Source organism: Dermacentor albipictus, unplaced genomic scaffold (genome assembly GCF_038994185.2).
Source record: "Dermacentor albipictus isolate Rhodes 1998 colony unplaced genomic scaffold, USDA_Dalb.pri_finalv2 scaffold_14, whole genome shotgun sequence".
NCBI classification, from domain to species: Eukaryota; Metazoa; Arthropoda; class Arachnida; order Ixodida; family Ixodidae; genus Dermacentor; species Dermacentor albipictus.
The window spans coordinates 7,115,995-7,132,186 of record NW_027225568.1 but is presented as its reverse complement, the minus strand read 5'-3'; the positions used below and the strand labels follow the sequence as shown (position 1 = coordinate 7,132,186).

Below are 16,192 nucleotides of genomic sequence, written 5' to 3'. Positions count from 1 at the left end.
ATGAGCCATAATATGAGGCCATCATCATCATCATCATCTTCTATCTATTAACGTCTAGGCTCTACATGTATGTACATCTGCCTATCTCACGATCTCTATCAACAGTAATGAGATTAGCATTCAAGAAATATAGCTACACACTGTATTGCAGAAGTTACGTTTATTATTTAAGATCAGTAGTGCTAAAATGCAGAAACTACGCTAACCTCAGCTGTGGAAGAGCAGCAATTCCGCATACAACGCCTACGTACGTAGACGTCGTGAAAATGCATTAATTGCATAGCAAGCCGACAACAAGACAACACAGAAAGTTTCAGAGTCCTGCTGTTGCGTGACTAGATGACACGGCAAATTTCGTGGCCTATTGTTCCGTCACTAGATGACGCAGCAAGTTGCACGATATATTGACAGCTAGTCCGTTTCGGGCACTGTTGCTCCACTGTCTCTAGAAGACGCAGCAAGTTTCAGAACCTAAATCTCCGCCACTAGTATATCGCCTCGGCGCTAAAAATACCAAGCACCGACGGTCTCAGAACAGACCGTCGCCTGCGAAGAATCACAAAACACCATTGCCATAGATTTCATTTTATGTACAATTTGAAATAAAGAAAAATTGAAACACACAAAATCACACAAGAACACGCTGCAAAAAAGTTAGTCAGCGCAGCCTTCGCAAAAAACATCGGGGTGCTGGTGCTGCAGGACGGCAGCACCGACACCCCAAGCCCGCGTCGTGCGAGCCGAGCGATTCAACAGGGCCCGTGACGTCGCCCTCTGGCCCGGCGGATGAGGCTCCACCGCTGCTGCATCGTGGCCCGGGCAGGCTGGGGCTGCGGCGAGCAGTGCCGGCGCGGACAGGTCATCGGCAGGGGCACCCCCGGTGTGATGGAGAGCATAATCCGGGGGCGCACCGCGGACGGGTGCACTGGGCTCGCCGCCAGTAGGAGGCCCGGGGCGCAGGCGAGCAACAGGAGCGACGCCCCCTCGGCCCGAGCGACGTCCCGGTGCTCCCGTTGTTCATGCACACGGCACGTGCCCGCTCGCCGATGACGCCGCCGCTTGTCCGCTTAGCACTCGGCGGAGAAGCGAGGCCCGGTGCGAGGCCTCCTGCAGCGGCACCCGTTGACCTTCCGCGTAGCGCCGAGCTCGCTCCTGGCGGTGACGTCCGCGCTGGAGAGGCCGCGTGGCCTCCTGCGCCAGTGGACCACCTCGCGTCGCCGGAACAGCTCGATGGAGTCCGCCGTTGTTCCAAGGAGCCCGGGTGCCCGATGGATGCTGGGCGCGCGGGCCACCGCGCTCTTCTCGCCGGCCCCGACGACGGCTGGCCGCATGTGGTGCTCGTGGGTGGATGACATCTTTCGAGACGGGAGCGCTGCCCTGCATGGCGTTGTAGAACGGGGCCATCCGCTGCGGTGGCTGCTGCTGCTCTGGCCGCTGACGTGTCCTTTCGTTCCCTTTCGTCTTTTACCACGCGGAGCGCGTGAGCACGCTAGATCGCGTGATCGCGCGAGAACACGAGCCCAAGCTCGTCTTTATCAACTGGGGATAGCCGAAAAACAAATATTTTATGCAAATTATTTGGTAGAGAGCCCTGAACTTTTCTTGCGATTTATCGCGAAAATACGCGTTCCACGCAAATGTTCCTTCTTGCGCTTCATTCGTGTTAACTAGTCAATGCATGAACAGCCTCTCCTCCAGCCGTCATCCTCGCGCCCGTCTTATCCCGGCAGACACAACGAGGTAAACAAAGTGAAGGAGGAAGAAGTTACCGCATACCGCGCCATCAGAAAAGGGAAAGAAAACCAAACATCGTGGTAAGGTTGAAGTACTGCTTCAGGGCCAAGATGTGACAAATGCCGCAAGCCCACCAGTACCCCCAGTAGGTACGCGTCATCGTTGTGAGCAAACGCGACATGTTACCCGTCCATGAGCCGTCGGCATTCCTGGAACGTATGCCAACTCGGCGCGTATTTGATTTCGCATGGTTGGTAGCGTTCTTCTGTGTAAAGCTATTTTGTTAGAGTGAATATGCGTCATATCCCGGAGCACCTTGCTACGTTTCTCTATAACAGTGTTACCTATTGTTTGAAATTAAGGGCATTGAGTGACTTGCATCGGTAAAAGAATGAAGTTCTCATCTTAAAGGGTTAGCAGCGCACAAAGACGGAGACTGAGTGAAGAACAACAGGACATAGAGCTACAATTAGTGCTTTGTCTTGTTCTTCTCTCTGCCGCCGTCCGTGTGCACTGCTAACCCTTTTAGACGCTTTACCAACTAGCCCACCACGCCATCGTTGTTAACATGTCAATTTTGCTTTATTGGGGTCAATAGGCGGACCACATGCCTGGGTATGCCTTGTTCTTGTTTTCTCATTTAGCAACGTGCAGTTGCATTTGGGTTTCTAGTTGAATTGTGTGATACCAACCGGCCGACCATGGTGCGTCTTCCCTCGCAGTGATCGACGCAAGCGCCAAGTACCCGACGGGGCTGTTCCAGGGCACGTGGTCCGACCTGGGTTCCTTCGACGAGTGCATCGAGACCGTGGCCCGTGACCGGAACGGCGGCGAAGTGGCGCGCGGCCAGTACTGCAACGTCTACGTCAAGATGGCCAATGACACCTCATTCTTTGACGAGATGCTGCCTAACTTCATCATGGCCCACGAGCGGGTGAGCTGGCCAGAGTTTGTTGCAACTGGGTGGCGCGTGTATCAATAGAATGTCACTTGAAGAAGAGGAGTCACAGACCACAGAAACTTCTCCATTGCTTGCATGATACTCTCTATGAAAAGCGAAGAGCGAAAAATTAGTATTAGCGAAACAGAGCAAAACGTACCACGAAGTAGCCTGCCGTTGAGCCAAAAGGATAAAGGCAGGAATGAGGGGCTAGATTTTTGGTTGACTTGAGCACAGGCGCTCGAATGGACTGCAACTACAGAACCTTACTGAAATTTCACAATGATGCCTGGTTGTATCCACTTACAGAATACTTGCGACTAAGACGCCCGACTACCTTCCTAGAACCAAAGAAAACGACAACGAAGAAGAGCATATAAGTTGTGTATAAACTCTCTTACGTGTACACCTTTAGCACCTTTTACACCTTTAGCACCTTTTACATGCTACCTTTAGCACTCGTAGAGCACGGGAAAGATATGCTATGAACTGAAAGGTCACCGGTTTGAAGGTGCTTGAGTTAAGCATGCGCTACGTCATGGCCATGTCGCTACTGTAACTTACGCTCTCAACGTTTTTCGTGGAGCTTTATCGCAACTCACACATACAGTGCTCACGGAATGAAACGCGTCAATTTATGGCTAACTAATGCTCATACTTCAGTTTGCACCCTTATCAGTTCGTATCACATGAACGTAATTTTGGCGCGTACATTTAGACCGGAGTCCCCGTCACCGTCGGTGTCCAGATTCCTATTGAGATGACATGGTACTTTCGAGTACTTTGCATATATGCAGGGCTCTAGTATATGCTCCCTGTCGCGTTTCATTCCGCGAGCACTGTACAATATCGCCAGTCGCTGTGGCCATTGTCAAGTGCCGAAGCAAGCTTTGAGCCGGCAACATGTGTGGACGATGGAACCTCTAAAGCCATGAACATTTCCTACCCTGAGACGGGCCCAATGGTGTCAATAAACACACCGAAGCAATCCGGAAGGCCTGTTATCGCAAGTGTTTTTACTATCGACCCATCCCGTATGTACTGCTGCCTTGCACTCGCCACAATGGTGCTGGTGGCGGAATGCGAGGACGCTCTTGTGGTTAGGTGTAGGCGCACGTTATAAAGAACGCCAGGGAGCAAAGTCCTCCACCACGTCATCCGTTAAAGCGTCACAGTGTTGCTTTCGGACGTTAAACCTCATCTATGAATGAACTGTCTCGGAAGGCGATGTTTTGAGAGAGCTCGATGCATTACAGTCTCAAGGGTAATGTGTAACACTGGTCCCACAGATGCGAACCAGTGAAACTCGATATGGCTTTCATGTTAGCTGGAGTACTGGGCTCAGCTGGGTAACAATATAAAAGCCGCTTATACATAAATACAGCAATGTCGACTACTACGAGTATGCAATATTCCAATGTAGATCTAGCTTTTTCTTTGTGCTTCGCACTCCTGCCAATTGCTAATACGCTGTAAATATATAAGCCGCCGTGGTTGCCTAGTGGCTACAGTGTTGGGCTGCTGCTAAGCACGAGGTCGCGGGATCGAATCCCGGCCACGGCAGACACGTTCCGATAATAAAAACATTGTGGTTTTAGCATGTAACACCCAAGAATATTTTTAAAGTTCATGCTACGTTTAACTTGGCTTAACTTAGCCCGCAAACGGGAATCCACATGAACGAACCACGCGTCGAATAAACGAAGTTATCGCTCACGAAATTCCGTATCCGCACTGTTACAAAACCTGCCAGCCTTCTGGCAAATCCCGAACTGTTGCGTGTGATTAGCATTGTCCATTCGGCTCTTGATTTGTTGACACCGGACCCAGAATCCCTAACCACGCACGCACGGTTCTAATGAACCATGACGATGGAGTAAAATTGCCACGGGGCGGGTATACAGCATCAAAAGCCTCTGTCAGGCTGCATAGCCTTTTGCTTTTGCTTCGATTTCTGTTGATGTACAGAAAGAAATCAATAAATAAACCTCAAACCTCAAACATTTCGCTTTTTTCCATTTCAGTCCAGCCCCCCTCCCCACTCTACACCGACTGGGTCTGATAGCAAGGGTGAGGGTGGTCTCCACTCAGGCCAATCACCATCATCACCATCATCATCATCAGCCTGTTTTTCATCATCATCAGCTTTTGCCTTATTACAAACCGCAGTACAACTAGTGGCTTCAAGGTTCATGCATGTGACGCACGCGTTCTGGCCTATGAATACGATATAGCTGTTTTTTGTTCAAATCTCGAAAGTATTGCCGAGGTTAACACCGTTCTAAAACACTTTTGTGAGGTAAGCGGAAGTGCAGTGGATTAGTTTTTCTCGGCTACCACTGCACCAAATTTGACGAAGTTTGTTGCATATAAAAGAAAAAATTGGGGGGGGGGGAGGGAATTCAAGTGACTGCTGGTTTCGAATGTTTCATGTAGGTCGTAAATATTTTATTAAAAATTGGCCAAACTAGCAAATTTTTAGAAATGAAGCTATCTAGTTTAGAACTCTGTAACTCAACAATGAAAAAACATATCACAATTCTGTGAACTTCATCTAATAGCACATCTACAGCGGACACAATTGGTATGTTACACATGAATCTAAAAAATTTAGTATTATGGAAACGCGGCTTTTGCAGAACCTTTGTACACAACGTAACCAATTCGCGTAAGATACAAATTGACATACCAAATTTGTCCGCTTTGACTGTTATAATAGATGCCGTTGACAGAACCGCGATATCAGTTCTTGATGCAGAGCTGTTTGCAAACGTCGTGCTCCTATTTTTTTCGAACTTTCAAATTTTTCGAAATGTTTCAAACAAAATTCAGGTCCTCAATCGAAATTTCGCTTCCAACAGACACTACAATTTAACTTTCTGTCTCAAATGCAACAAGTTTCATTAAAAGCGATCCAGAGGTTATCTCAGAAAAACGTTTCTGCGTTTTACATGTATTGAAATAGGCCGCGTCGGAGTGGGGCCGAGCTAAAGATTCCTCTTCAATAATTTGGCGAGGAATCAAATACATAAATAACAAATGCATTGCCATTGCCAAAAATGCTGCAAACGAATTCTTGAACGCTACGCACTGTAAAAACAAGTAAAATATATCATTCGTCATAAAAGAATGTACTCGTATGTGCCGAAAATTGTGTTCAGAATAACTGATATCAATGCTTCCATGTTTTCTGTCTATTTAATAAGGTAAGAAAATATCACACGAACTTTAGAACTATATCAGTTCGAAACCAGCAAAGCAGTGCATGCCGCTGATATGAAAAATGTAAAGGCCATGAAATGAACAAGTTGAGGACAAATATGTTAATGAAACTTTGTCACTCAAGAACCGTGTTTACATTCATGTACGTATGCAACGGCCAGTGCAAAATATCAACGACGCTGGCTTTCATCCAATGTATTACGCAGGAGCAGTTGTCACCGGTCGTGTATCGTGAGTAATTACACCGAAATTATAGTCGCAACAGAGAGCACGTCTAAAAAGCAGGAGTTCTGCAAAATATACGAAGGCGAGTCAAATGAAAGTGAGCCAGATCGAATATATGACAAACGGGGTCCTTTATTTAAAAGTAGTCTCCATGAGCATTTAGACATTTGTCCCATTGACTAAGGAGTCGCGTGATTCCGGTCTCATAAAATTCCTTGGGCTGCTGCTTCAAAAAGTCTGCAACTGACTCTTTCACGTCATCGTCCGACACGAATGGGGTTCCTTTGAGCTGTTTTTTTTTTCGGTTGCCCAAAATGTGGATGTCGCAAGGCGACAGCTGGGCTGTGTAGCGGATGTTGCAGTGTTTCCCACTTGAACGTTGCCAGTTTTGCATTAAATTCATCAGCGATGTGGGGACGGGAATTGTCGTGGAACAAGATGACCCCATTCGTAAATTTCCCACATCGTTTTTTCTTGATTGCAACACACAGCCGTTCCGGCGTTTCACAGTATCGAAAACAATTGATAGTCTCTCAAGACTTAGCGAATTCTATCCGTAATGGTCCATGACGATCGAAAAAAAAATTCAACAACACCTTTCCGGCAGAAATGATGGCCTTTGCGTTCTTTGGGCGTGGTGAATTTGAATGTTTCCACTGTAAGCCTTGCCGTCGTGTTTCAGCCTCGTAGTAGTGGCACCATGGTTCGTCCCCAATCACAATTGCAGACAAAAAGTCGTCACCCTTATTGTGATACCGGATCAGATTAGTCAAGGCAGCGCCGAACTTCTCCGTCTTCTGGCGGTGGTTCATAATATTGGGCGTCCATTGCACACACAAAAGCCGATGACAAAGACGTTCATGAATTATGGCGGGAACCGAATTGTGACTGATGTGCGGACGCTCTGCCACTTCATCGATGCTTATCCTCCGTTCTTGTGTCATCATATCATCAGCTTTTGCAATTTTGTCAAGGGTGATTTCACGATGGCTTTAGTCCCGTCTTGGATCGTCTTTGCATCTTTTACGTCTTGCTTTGAACCACTCTCTCCGACGCTTCACAGTGGCCAGTGAAATACGATGTTCAACGTACATGGCAGCCATACGGCGACTAATTTCTTTTTACGGAATACCTTCAGCAGTCAAAAACTTCACGGCACCACGCTGTTCAACTTTTGGAGTTTCCAATATGTCACGCAACCATGTTCAACCGAATGTATGAGAGCATTACAGAACCTTTTTCCTCACACCTGCGTGTCACTTTTGTAAATGAGACATCCCTCTCTTCTACGCATATACCTCGCAGATAATGAACCGAACCATTATTGCGTGGGGTGGGTAGGCTCACTTTCATTTGACTAGCCCTCGTACATTAGAAATGTGAAGATGCAATGAGATATACAAATGCGAAGATAGAGCTTGATAAAGGGCAAAAAAGTGCCACTGGAAACAAAGTTCACTGCACGTATACACGAAATCTCCCAACAAGAAGTTTAAATACACGCATAAGTTTGCAATAAATGTACGTACTAAGAAAAAGTCACGGTGTATAATGCGTCAAACGAAGCAAATAAACATGTTGCGCAATCACAGATTCACAGAATCCTAGAAACCGCCCCCATTCCATTCACTCCCCCCGATGTATCGCACGCGACGGAACATGACTAGCTTGTTCTCCACTTTTCTCCTTTGCGCACACAAAACTGAGTCACCATCGTTGTCTCACCCATTCCAGCCCCCCCCCCCCTTCACGTACGCTTTCACTCGCACATACAGCATGCGGCGCTCGGTAACGATGTTATCGCCCTTGGACTTTATACGAAACATGAGGGCGACGGTGACAGCAGGAATGCGCTTGGAGTGTCCATATAATTGCTATCGCAATAATGTAATCAGTATCCGGCAACTGAAGCGTCCCGTGGCCCATTTCTTTCCGCAAAGGAAGAAGTAACAAAATCGAACTTTCACCGTGCAACAATTCGCTGCGCCGCAACAATGTATTTTTTTCCTTTAGTGGGGCGGGGCACCGAAATTAAAAAAACCCAAGGAATATATGTTGGCCCCAATTGAATGCCTTCTTCGCGCACCTAATGTGGCTACCGAAGGAATACCGAAAAAAATTTGAGACGCTTCGTCCACAGAAAACCATACGCATACTGCTCGGTATCGTACACCGGCGAGCCAAGACTTTCCGGAGAGGTTGTCCTCAAGCGAACGCGGTGCAATCCGTTGACTCCCCACAGTGATGGCGGCGAGCGACCACTGTTTCTGTTTTTCGTCTGCTAGCCAGAAAGCGTCTAAAACTCTGCCAGGCGAAAATCCACTTGGCCAGAGCAGACCGAACACGCACCGAAGTGCGCCGCGCGGTGGTCAGGGCAACACGATATAAACTTATGCGCTCTGGCTGCCTCTGGCAGCCCGCGGGTAGGGCAGCGCGACCGAAAAATTGAAGACGCTCAATGTGTTCTCGCGAATAAGAGTCAAAGGGGGAAAAAGAAATAAGAACGCAGTTACCTTGGCTGGCTTTAGTGTGTTAACCTGGATGCTTTGGCGTATAGGTGAAAAAAAAATTGATATTTTTATGTGACATGACGGCACGAATGAACCACCACAACGGTTCGTCTCATCGGACCTCGCTGCGCGCCTAGTCAACTTGTTTAATAGTGTGCTGATTTGGCTTGTCGCGTTGTATGTTCCAATGCAATTGACTTTAGAAAAGGCAATGCACCTTTGGCGTCAAATGTTTTTAACGCCATTACACCCACAAGGTTCTGGAATTGAAAATCTAAAGCACTACTCTGGAAATGTGAATGCACCTTTCACATCTAAAGTTTATGAGATTTATACCCATAAAGTTTCGGAATATATATCTATGCGCTCCGTAGCTTGCGCGGCCTCCGCGAGATGCCGCGGTGAGCTCGTTTGTCATCAAAACGCCATTGAACCTTTGTGTTCGGATGGGGCTGCTTGTGTTATGTGACTCCCGCTGCCTGGGCGTTGCCACGAAATCCAGCCGGAGTTTGCAAATTTCGCGGTGAAATGTCTTTTCGAGCATGAAAAAGACATTCTAGACAAAATCCTGAACGATTTCCGGCACCGGGGCTTGCTTTGGTCGGCGGTACATTGACGGACAGGCCGCCATTGGAATCTGAACCTGGCAACGTTTAACGTTAGAACGTTATCTAGTGAGGCGAGTCTAGCAGTGTTATTGGAGGAATTAGAGGGTAGTAAATGGGATATAATAGGGCTCAGTGAGGTTAGGAGGACAGAAGAAGCATATACAGTGGTAAAAAGCGGGCACGTACTGTGCTACCGGGGCTTAGCGGAGAGACGAGAAGTAGGAGTCGGATTCCTGATTAATAAGAAAATGGCTAGTAACATACAGGAATTCTATAGCATTAACGACAGGGTGGCAGTTCTTGTTGTGAAACTTAATAAGAGGTACAAATTGAAGGTGGTACACGTCTATGCCCCTACATGCAGTCATGATGACCAGGAAGTCGAAAGCTTTTATGAAGACGTGGAATCGGCGATGGGTAAAGTCAAAACAAAATACACTATATTGATGGACGACTTCAATGCCAGGGTAGGCAAGAAGCAGGCTGGAGACAAGTCCGTAGGGGAATATGGCATAGGCTCTAGGAATAGCAGAGGAGATTTAATAGTAGAGTTTGCAGAACAGAATAATATGCGGATAATGAATACCTTTTTCCGCAAGCGGGTTAGTCGAAAGTGGACATGGAGGAGCCCGAATGGTGAGACTAGAAATGAAATCGACTTCATACTCTGCGCGAACCCTGGCATCATACAAGATGTAGACGTGCTCGGCAAGGTACGCTGCAGTGACCATAGGATGGTAAGAACTCGAATTAGCCTAGACTTGAGGAGGGAACGGAAGAAACTGATACACAAGAAGCCAATCAATGAGTTAGCGGTAAGAGGGAAACTAGAGGAATTCGAGATCAAGCTACAAAACGGGTATTCGGCTTTAACTCAGGAAGAGGGCCTTAGTGTTGAAGCAATGAACGACAATCTCATGGGCATCATTAAGGAGTGCGGAATAGAGGTCGGTGGTAACGCCGTTAGACAGGAAACCAGTAAGCTATCGCAGGAGACGAAAGATCTCATCAAGAAACGCCAATGTATGAAAGCCTCTAGCCCTACAGCTAGAATAGAACTGGCAGAACTTTCTAAGTTAATCAACAAGCCTAAGACAGCGGACATCAGGAACTATAATATGGATAAAACTGAACAGGCTCTCAGGAACGGAGGAAGCCTAAAAACAGTGAAGAAGAAACTAGGAATAGGCAAGAATCAGATGTGTGCGTTAAGAGACAAAGCCGGCAATATCGTTGCTAATATGGATGAGATAGTTCAAGTGACTGAGGAGTTCTATAGAGATTTATACAGTGCCAGTGGCACCCACGATGATAGTAGAAGAGAGAATAGCTAAGAGGAATTCAAAATCCAACAGGTAACGCCAGAAGAAGTAAAGAAAGCCTGAGGAGCTTTGGAAAGGGGGAAGGCAGCTGGGGAGGATCAGGTAACAACAGATTTGTTGAACGATGGTGGTCAGATTGTTCTAGAGAAACTGGCCACCCTTTATACGCAATGCCTCATAACCTCGAGCCTACCGGAATCTTGGAAGAACGATAACATAATCCTGATCCATAAGAAAGGGGACGCCAAAGACTTGGAAAATTTTAGACCGATTAGATTACTGTCCGTTGCCTGCAAAGTATTTACTAAGGTAATCGCAAACAGAATCAGGAACACCTTAGACTTCTGTCAACCAAAGGACCAGGCAGGATTCCGTAAAGGCTACTCAACAATAGACCATATTCCCACTATCAATCAAGTGATAGAGAAATGTGCAGAATATAACCAACCCTTATATATAGCTTTCATTGACTACGAGAAAGCGTTTGATTCAGTCGAAACCTCAGCAGTCATGGAGGCATTACGCAATCAGGGTGCAGATGAGCCATATGTAAAAATACTGGAAGATATCTATAGCGGCTCCACAGCAACCGTAGTCCTCCACAAAGAAAGCAACAAAATCCCAATAAAAAAGGCGTCAGACAGGGAGATACGATCTCTACAATGCTATTCACAGCATGTTTACAGGAGGTATTTAGAGACCTGGAGTGGGAAGAATTGGGGATAAAAGTTGATGGAGAATACCTTAGCAACTTGCGATTCGCTGATGATATTGCATTGCTTAGTAACTCAGGAGACCAATTGCAATGCATGCTCACTGACCTGGAGAGGCAAAGCAGAAGGGTGGGTCTAAAAATTAATCTGCAGAAAACTAAAGTATTGCTTAACAGTCTCGGAAGAGAACAGCAGTTTACGATAGGTAGCTAGGCACTGGAAGTGGTAAGGGAATACATCTACTTAGGGCAGGTAGTGACCACGGATCCGGATCATGAGACTGAAATAACCAGAAGAAAAAGAATGGGTTGGGGGGCGTTTGGCAGGCATTCTCAAATCATGAACAGCAGTTTGCCATTAGCCCTCAAGAGATATGTGTATAATAGCTGTGTCTTACCAGTACTCACCTACGGGGCAGAAACCTGGAGGCTTATGAAATGGTTCTGAATGGTTATGAAAATTGAGGATGACGCAAAGAGCTATGGAAAGAAGAATGATGGGTGTAACGTTAAGGGATAAGAAAAGAGCAGATTGGGTGAGGCAACAAACGCGGGTAAATGACATCTTAGTTGAAATCAAGAAAAAGAAATGGGCATGGGCCGGACATGTAATGAGGAGGAAAGATAACCGATGATCACTAAGGGTTACGGACTGGATTCCAAGCGAAGGGAAGCGTAGCAGGGGGCGGCAAGAAGGTGGGCGGATGACATTAAGACGTTTGCAGGGACAACATGGCCACAATTAGTACATGACCGGGGTAGTTGGAGAAGTATGGGCGGGGCCTTTGCCCTGCAGTGGGCTTAACTAGGCTGATGACGATGATGATGACATTCACAGCACGAAAAAGTTTCGGGGGGGGGGGGGGGGCTCCACAGCGATCCTTACTGGCGGAGACAGACAGACGAAAACCGAGAAAAAACATAAAAATGGAAGGGCACAGATTTGTATATTTCTGCTCGTGCTACAGTTCGCAATTTCTTTTTCATTAGTAAATTATGGTACGTGTTGTGAGTGCTCCACTATTCTCTAACGAATGTGCAAAGATTTCATCGGGTTTTTGCCGTGTTTATACGGGGATCAACATGGGAACGAAAAAGTCGGACAAACCTTTTTCGGTGTGTATGCCAGGGGGCCTTGAGTTTATCGCATTTATTTGTGAGACAGCTCGTAGATCGTTTTTTATACCTTCGGGATGTACAGGATCCTTTCTTGCGCACAGTTTGCCAAGTATGACTGGCCAATGCTTCGCCTCAGTTTGTCATCTCTTCCAGTAAAATGGAAGGTCGACTAAAGGGTTACCTCAAAGAAGCTGTTGAGTCGTGTCGCTTCCTGAAGGCACGATTTTCTTTTGAAATTTTAAGCACCGTATCCCCCCCAAAATTGTATAAGTATTTATAATCTTTTTCTCCTAATTTCATTGCACCGATCTCAATTCTCTTGAGGAACTTGGCGAAAAGTGCTGAAACGTGTAAAAAGCATGGCTGTGCGTCCGGGGGGTGAAAACTTTCTTTAACCTAAATGCAGGCGTTTTGCCAGTTAAGACATGGCTTTCTGAAAAGGGCTTCTTCGTTCTGCGTATGACCACTGTTACATTGTGCCACAAACCAGAAACGATTGAACATGTCACTGGAATGCTGACATGACGTGTTCTTCCGGGATTTCCTGCAAAGGACCTTAAAGGGAAGCTGAAACGGTTTTCAATTTCATGAATTGCTAGGGTTGGGAAGAACAGACCTAATAATTTACGGTACTCATTTTTTTTTCGCTTTGTTATTATAAGGGGCGGAAATTTCTTTCTAAATCCAACCCCCGCGGACACGCCCCCGTCGCTTCCCGGAGTGCCGGGTGAGGAGGCAGCCGGAGGAGAGAACCCGCGAGAGTGACGTCAATCCCGGGGAGCATGCCGGCGGACCGGCGTGCTGGCATGTGCTGGCGTGTTTCTTCCCGTCCTGCGCTTTGCTAAACGACGCTACGAGAGATCTGCCGCCGCTGACGTTTGCTTTCTTTTGCGACTTTCGTGAACTGTGCTTCATTTCAGTGCTGCGTGAGTGCCTACAGCCAAGGGCACACAACATGCCCTCGTTCTGTGCAGCATTCGGCTGTGCGAACACACGCAGGTGAGATGATGTTGTGTGTCACATGTTCCCAAAGGACAAGAAGCTTGCAGCGCAGTGGGTCCGTGTGGTGAGGAGAGAGAATTTCGTGCCGAAGAAATCAACTGTGCTGTGCTCGGACCATTTCCGCGACAGTGACTATCATCGGAGCTTGACAACGATGCAGGTAATCGGTATTCCAATTCCGGTGTTCCGGTGCCCACATTGATTCACTCTAGAAATGCGAACATTTGCAGCCGTGAACGTCTGTTAACGCAGTTTTAGCGTAGCCGGATAGCCTTACGACCAATGCGTAAACGCGTTGTTGCTAGCGTTGCTAGGCTTGCCTAGCGACATTTGAGGTACGGTTGCAGTTACGGTAACGTTACCGTGTTTACCACACGGCGGTGCTAAAACTGCCTAATATCTGTATGTCAACAATAGCATGCAGCATGCATACCGATTCTTGATCGAGCCACAATAGAAAAGTCGTCGAACCATAGTCTGAATATTGCACATATAATGCCTCTGGCCATCTCGATCTGGATGTGTATGATGAGCAACTTTCATGACTGTACCTCGCAGCACTGTATGGGCACGCTTTGAAACGCGGTACTTATGTTCGCGATCGCGTATCAACACGCAAAAAACCACCGAACTTTAGACAAGCAGCGGCAAGGTGCTTGACATCGCGGAATTGCACCGGTCTTTACGATCTAATGAGAAGTTAGTGCTTCGGCATTCCTTCAGCAGCAAGTTCCCAGTGACACTTTAGCGCGTTTTGTCTCCTATAATTGCAACGTGCAGCTACATGAAAAAAAAAAAAAACATATGTACCAGCTAATATTTCAAATGCGCGAGAAGGTGCACATATCGTTCTCGCTGTTGGCCATCCCACCACCTCGGGCTTCCTGATCGGCCACTACTTCGCTTCCATCGCTACGACCCTCTACCTTTCCACCTCCTACTCTCTCTCTCTCTTTTAACCCCATCCCCTCCACCCTGCTGGTGCTGAGCCGTGCTCCCGCATGGATTGCAGCAAATAGCGCTAGCCTTTTCTCCTTCCCCACAAGAACCACTTCTCTCTTTGGCACACTCAACATCGTCGTTGCTGCCATAGTTTTCTGTAACGGCTGTCGGTTCGAACATGTAATGCTATGTTCACACTACGGTCGTAACGCGCGTAACAGCTCTTTTGGCGTATCGAACGTAACGGCTGTAAAAAACGTTACGGCAGTTAAGCCGGCACCTTTGTTCACATTTACTGCTGCTTAAATTACGGCTTTTACAACAGGCCAATCAAATTTGGAGCTGCAGAATCGACGTCACCAGCGGTCCAATATGGCTCCTGCCAACATGCGAGCGCTGGCCGAGATCGAAGAAATTCACGCTCAAAACAAACTTATAGTCATGTATTCAATCGCCCAAAGACGACGAAGGCGACGGAGAAGGGTTTGGGTGCGGCAAGTATTTTTCGACAGGGCCGTGGACGGCGATTTTCACAACCTTTTCGCCAAGCTCCGAGTTGGTGACGCTGCGATGTTTCATAACATCATGCGCATATCGCCTCAGCAGTTCCGCTTCCTTGAAAACCTAATGAGACCACTCATCGAAGTTCTGAGCACGCATCTGCGGCCATCGATTTCCTCGGCGGATAAACCAGATGAACTGAAAACAGTCTCGCAAGGCGCACTGCAAAAATTTTCACGAACACAGCCAATCCTGCGCACGGAATGGCGGAATGGCACTTCCCGCGCCCGGAGCTGTCTGCAGACGGGAGGACGGAAGTGTCGTCACCGGTTGTTGAAAGCCGAAAGCTTATCGGTCATTGGCTGTGTCGCAGCGGTCGTAACATAACAGTCGTAAATGTTGCCGACCCTTTAACACTCTCACCCACGATTTTTGCGAGAATTGCGCACGTTGGTACCTTTACGTTCGCAGTCTGAACTAGACGCATACGCTTGTTGCGCTTCCGCTTACGTATATTACGAAAAATCGGCGCCTTACGAACGTAGTCTGAACATAGCATAAGGCGAAAATACAAGCTGTCCGAGACCGCGAGAACGTTCCATAATGCTTACAACTCATCTGTGAAGCCAGACCAGAACGGCGTGCTACGCTCTGAAACGGCGGCGGCGACCGGTGATCCCCGTGAAGGACGTCACAGCCATCTCGACCAATCACGGGCAACAGCGGCGTTCGCGCGATGCCTAGAGCCGCTGGCGCGCGTTGTCTTGCAAAAAACAGCCGCTTGCGTTTGTTTCCGCCCTGTTTAAACTAGATATTCGTGTTCAATGGTCTAAGAACTGCAGAATGCCGCAGGGAACTCATGTATTTTCGAAAAAGTGTTTCAGCTTCCCTTTAATGAAGTATTTCCTTTTGGAGGCACCGGGAATAAGGTACCTAACGGTTGACAACAAGGATGGTTTTCCTTAGGATATTGTGGTGTTATTGACTTTGCACAGCATTTGGGCGTCACGCAGGGCTGTTCGCCATGCAGATGTTGATGCTCGTCCCGCTATAGAGTACTTCCGCTAGCCTCTCATTTCATTTATGGAAATAGAAAAAGCGCAAAAGCGTGTACCTGATTGGGTGCCCCGCATGGAATGTTTGTCACATATGAAACAACTGCAACATGTGTGTTTGGCATTACGTGGTTGATTATTGTACCACTGCAATAAACAAGAAAAAAAGCGTAGCCCAGTTCGTAAGACCCCAATTCCGTGTGTTCGGTCCAAGATTCGACACTTACTACAGCTAACGTTGCTTTAGTTTGTTTAACGTTTATTTCTTTATAGCGATTACCGAGTCCTAGTTCGAACGCA

The 16,192-nt window shown here is 47.3% G+C and overlaps 1 protein-coding gene across 5 annotated transcripts in view; it reads left to right on the top strand.

The window, feature by feature from the left end:
• Positions 1 to 575: 575 nt before the first annotated feature.
• The window catches only part of LOC139051750 (nose resistant to fluoxetine protein 6-like), a 77,670-nt gene continuing 62,053 nt past the window's right edge, over positions 576 to 16,192 (top strand). For 3 of the 5 annotated variants that reach the window (XR_011509524.1, XR_011509525.1, XM_070528747.1), the window contains exons 1-3: positions 576 to 1,480; positions 2,457 to 2,668; positions 4,699 to 4,744. Coding sequence is in view for 1 of the 5 variants with exons in the window: in XM_070528747.1 (XP_070384848.1) it covers positions 1,231 to 1,480; positions 2,457 to 2,668; positions 4,699 to 4,744 (508 nt within the window). In the remaining 4 variants the exon portion in view is untranslated. Of the gene's footprint in view, positions 1,481 to 1,760; positions 1,985 to 2,456; positions 2,669 to 4,698; positions 4,745 to 16,192 lie in introns of those variants that run through there. The other 2 variants (XR_011509526.1, XR_011509527.1) reach the window with 2 other exon arrangements.